This window comes from Astatotilapia calliptera, chromosome 23, assembly GCF_900246225.1.
Source record: "Astatotilapia calliptera chromosome 23, fAstCal1.2, whole genome shotgun sequence".
Taxonomy (NCBI): domain Eukaryota; kingdom Metazoa; phylum Chordata; class Actinopteri; order Cichliformes; family Cichlidae; genus Astatotilapia; species Astatotilapia calliptera.
Genome location: NC_039323.1, coordinates 32556022 through 32560423, shown reverse-complemented (window position 1 = coordinate 32560423; position 4402 = coordinate 32556022). Strand labels below are relative to the sequence as shown.

General features: G+C 42.6%; 1 protein-coding gene across 1 annotated transcript; it reads left to right on the top strand.

Moving 5' to 3' along the window:
• The first annotated feature begins 516 nt into the window (after positions 1–516).
• On the top strand, positions 517–3284 carry ccnt2b (cyclin T2b). The gene is made up of 3 exons (XM_026160049.1): positions 517–1367; positions 1902–1983; positions 2072–3284. Exons 1-3 carry the CDS (start codon positions 1210–1212, stop codon positions 2213–2215), a joined length of 384 nt encoding a protein of 127 aa, XP_026015834.1. The 5' UTR covers positions 517–1209; the 3' UTR covers positions 2216–3284.
• Positions 3285–4402: the final 1118 nt, after the last annotated feature.

The following is a 4402-nucleotide window of genomic DNA, read 5'->3' as shown; positions in this document are numbered from 1 at the left end:
CCAACATTTATTGAACACACACTTCCGTATTTATACCTTTCAGATTAAGAGCACATACATATATGATAGGGCAACACTGAAGTTGGATTATCTGGTATATAATGATGTGCTATGTGATTGCTAGCGACACAGCTATGTTAGCATAACATTAGCATAGTGAAGCTGGAGGATGAACGCCAACTTTTTTTCCACTCATTAAAAGTTAACGTGAGGGATTCTGGTGGTCAGGGACAAATGCAATCGCATAGCAAGATGCTATACACGGGCCAAACTTCAGTCAGGAGAACAACTGATTATTACTCATCCACAATACGAGGTTAGTTATTAATATACTGCAACAACATGGGAATAGAACAGTTGCGAGAGAATTCAACATTAATGAATCAATGTTACGGAAATGGAGGAAGCGTAGTTTTTGGCTTTCCCCATATTTCAAAAGTGCTTCATCTCTTTGCTATGACTGTCGCCCGCCATAATTTGCAGATGATAATGGTTTTAGCTGCTGCGATGCTTTCACCAAAACAGGCGCAGCTTGATGACATCATCAACATGCGCTAACTACTTTAATGCACAGTGATCATTTTTTGGATGTGCAAACATCCATAACAGTAAAATTGTTAATAAATAAACAAACAAACAAACAGAACTAACCCGCATGCCTGCTTTCATAAGTCTTTTGTACTTTATGTTTGATTTTAATAAAAATCGGCACAAAGGTAAAGCAGTCAAAGGGCACTTGCATCATTATATACACTTATACATATAATACATATAATAGCAGCAATGCCCAAAGTACAGTTGTGACCTGTAGTGGGTAATATTTAATAATATAAATATTTTCGTTTTTACTTTTTAAATCGAGTCCGTACTCCCGTTCTCGCTAGTCTTAATTTAAATGGTTACTGCGAAACTACACAGACAAGCTGTTAGTGTTTCTGGGCTAAATAAAGCAACCTACTGGAGTAATTACATAATTCAGCTTTAGTTTTTGGGTTTGTTTGTTTTTTATTTGTAAACAAAATCGGGTTGGAACACCAGTAACGCATTGTCTACACGGCGTGCGATTTGCACCACCGACCGTCGGGGCGCTATTCACAGAATATATTACCGGTTTCGTGTCGGTTTACGCGTCTTCTCTCTTCCTTCCGGTGCCCCGCTTGCCCCACTCCCTCCCGGTGCTAGACCGTCGGGCTTGGCAGTGGGAGCGTAATGGCGGTCCACCGGGGACCCTCTACGAAATGGCTCTTCACCCGGGAGCAGCTCGAAAATACGCCGTCTCGACGCTGTGGAATAGAAGCAGACAAAGAGCTCGCTTACCGACAGCAGGCTGCCAACTTAATCCAAGAAATTGGCCAGAGACTCAACGTGTATCCTTTCTGAAACGCTGAGTCTTGCCGGACGGCAGGCGGGCTGTCTGTAGTTAGCATTAGCATAGAGTGCGGCTCGAAATGAAATGCTTGTTATATTTTATCCTGTGATTGTGTAAACAGGTGTCCAATGGTTCGGTGTTGTATACATAGGCCTCTCTGATAAGATGAGCCATTTTAACTCCTCTCACAGGACGTTTGTGACCCGCCGGAGGTGATGAGGCCCGCTAGCTAGCTTAGCCATTGTTTGGCTCGTCAGTCTGTTGTTTCTATTGTTAGCTTTTGTCTACTAAAAGCAGAGATACTGATATTAGTCGTATGTGTGTTGTAAACATTTTGCCACTCTATACACGATTCCAGCCCACATTGGAAATGTGGGCTTTGTGTAATTATGAGTGTGTTGACAGGGTTTTAACCCGCGGCCTCACGTTTTGCGATCTCCAAGGCCTTAACTCAGTACTAAGCTTTCTAATCTAATGGCGTTGTTTATTTGCCTGTGAACCATCCATGTGATTTCCTTAACCGTTCACTCAGCTCTCAATTAATTATCAACACTGCTATAGTTTATATGCACAGGTTTTATATGATCCACTCCTTCACCAAATTCAATAGAAATGTAAGTATCGCTGCGTTGTTCGCTGATATCACGATCACCTTTGCCGCAGACTAGCAAAACTGTGTTTTTCCTTTCCTCCCTTGTATAGATAATTTCCCAGACTACGTTGTTCCTGGCAGCTAAAGTTGAGGAGCAGCCCAGGAAGCTGGAGCACGTCATTAAAATAGCCCATGCCTGGATTAACCCACAAGATCCTCCCCTGGACACTAAAAGCAACGTGAGTAAACTGTGACTGCTCTGGAGCTTATGTTTTTCCATACTTTGTATGTTAATGTTTCACAGACCTTACAGTGTGGTTTTTAGAGGTTACATATGGATTGTACTGATGCTGCGACTAGTAGAAACGTGAAGCCGAGGTTTTTGGTCTATTTGTTTTTCTTTTCGATATGTGTCCTGCTGATCTATTTTATTTCAGATCTCTTATTTAGCTCTGGAAAACTTTAACACATGTTGATCACTAGTTCTGAGGTTTTACGATCCCTCGGTTTATGCCAGTATATAATCTTCTAAACCAACTTTGTGCCATGAGCTGAAAGGAAACAGTCTTAAAGGTTGAGCACCTTTTTCCATGGTCTGATTATCCTATCATTACCTTGTGAGATTGGAAATAACAATACCACTACTAGGAGTGAGCCTGGGTCATTTGGGGGTTATGTGACCGTTAAGGTAGTGCTAGCTATCCTTTATAGTGCATACTACGTGGCCCCAAGCACAAAAAACGGTGCTGTTCCTAGAGAAAGGAGAGGCGGAGACATACCTGGAAGTTATCTCACTCCCAGTGTGAAGTGAATGTTTGCTGGAAAGCCTTGCTCACATATGGTTGGTGACTAATTCCAAAGCGTAGGATGACATCAGCTAAATAGACAAAATGGCTCTTAACATTTGTCTTTTGGACCTTTCACCCTTTTTAAATGTATAAAAAAAACTTGCCCGTCCTTCTTCTCTTCATCGGGTTCTAACCATGTTTATACTAGAGCAGGGGTGGGCGAACTTTTTGATTCGTGGGCCACATTGAGTTCTAACATTTGACAAAGGGGCCGGAACAGGAGCAGATAGATGGCATGCTTTGAAAACATCACCTCATTGGGGGGGAAAAATACACATCTTGGGATATGGAGAAAACATGTGCTTTAATTTCCAATGAAAATGAAGAAGAACATTACAATAAAATCTCTGACTTCGAAATGAGTCTTTAAACACTGAAAATCAAATAAATGAACATTTTATTTTAAAGCACTGAAAGTTCTGTTATCCTTCAGGATATCACATCACTCTCCTCCTGACTCTTTTTTTTTTTTTTTTCCAAAAACGGTAGGAGATGCAGATGTACTTGTCCTGTTCCTTTTATTCAATTTGTTTCCCCGGTGCCAAAAGTCAACAACGACCAGTGCAAGAACGAAACAGTTGCAGCAAGTCAGTCTGTGAAGCGTTATATTTGATCTGCGCACACTGTTCATTTTAACAACGTGCGTATCACGGAGACACACATTTTAATGGGAGCAGTGTTGTTGGTCTCCTTTTTTAGGCAGCGCATCAAAGTCTGGAGTTAGTTTTGTTGTGGCGATTCTCAGGATGGATCTGAGGTGTAGGTCTGTTAACTTGGATCTGTGGCTGGCTTTGTTGATGTTCATGACGCTGAATGTCTGTTCACACACGAAGGTAGAGCCGAACAAAGCCAACATCATCTGCGCTTTTCGTCTTAGATTTGGAAACGCGGCATCATTGAGTGAAGCATAGAAGTCATTTAGTTTCAGAGAGCTGAACTTCTCTTTTAAGGCAGGGTCGGACTGAAGGTCGATGAGTTCGAGCTGAAGCTCCTCTGGAGCTGTTTCGGGGTCTTGTGACAGAGGAAAGGCCAGTGATTGTCAATTTTATCGAAATCCAAAAACCGACGGCAGAATTCTCCGTGCAGTGCATCCAGTGACTCACTATATTTCTTTACTTTTGCTCCGGCCTCTTTCAGCGTGGCTAGTGTAGGAAAATGAGTGAATGACGTGTTCAAAATCTGCCTGGAGAATAAAGCCAGCTTGGATTTGAAGGCTTTCACGTTTGTGTGCATGTCATGCACAAAGTGCTCCTTCCCCTGCAGTTTCACGTTGAGCTCATTCAAGTGTGAAAATACGTCCGTAGCAAACGCAAAGTCACACATCCAGCTCTTGTTGCTCAGCTCAGGAAATTCCTCAGTCTTCCCCTGCCGCTCCAAAAACACGCCAATCTCCTCTTTGAGCTCCCACACTCGTTGAAACACTTTGCCCAAACTCAACCAGCGGACACGGGAGTGATAAAGCAGGTCCTGGTGATCCGCATCAGTTTCCTCCAAGAATGCAATGAACTGACGGTGCTGAAGTCCCCGTGCGCGTATGAAGTTGACAAGTTTCACCTCAGGATTCACAACATGATTCAGCTGTAACACCGATTT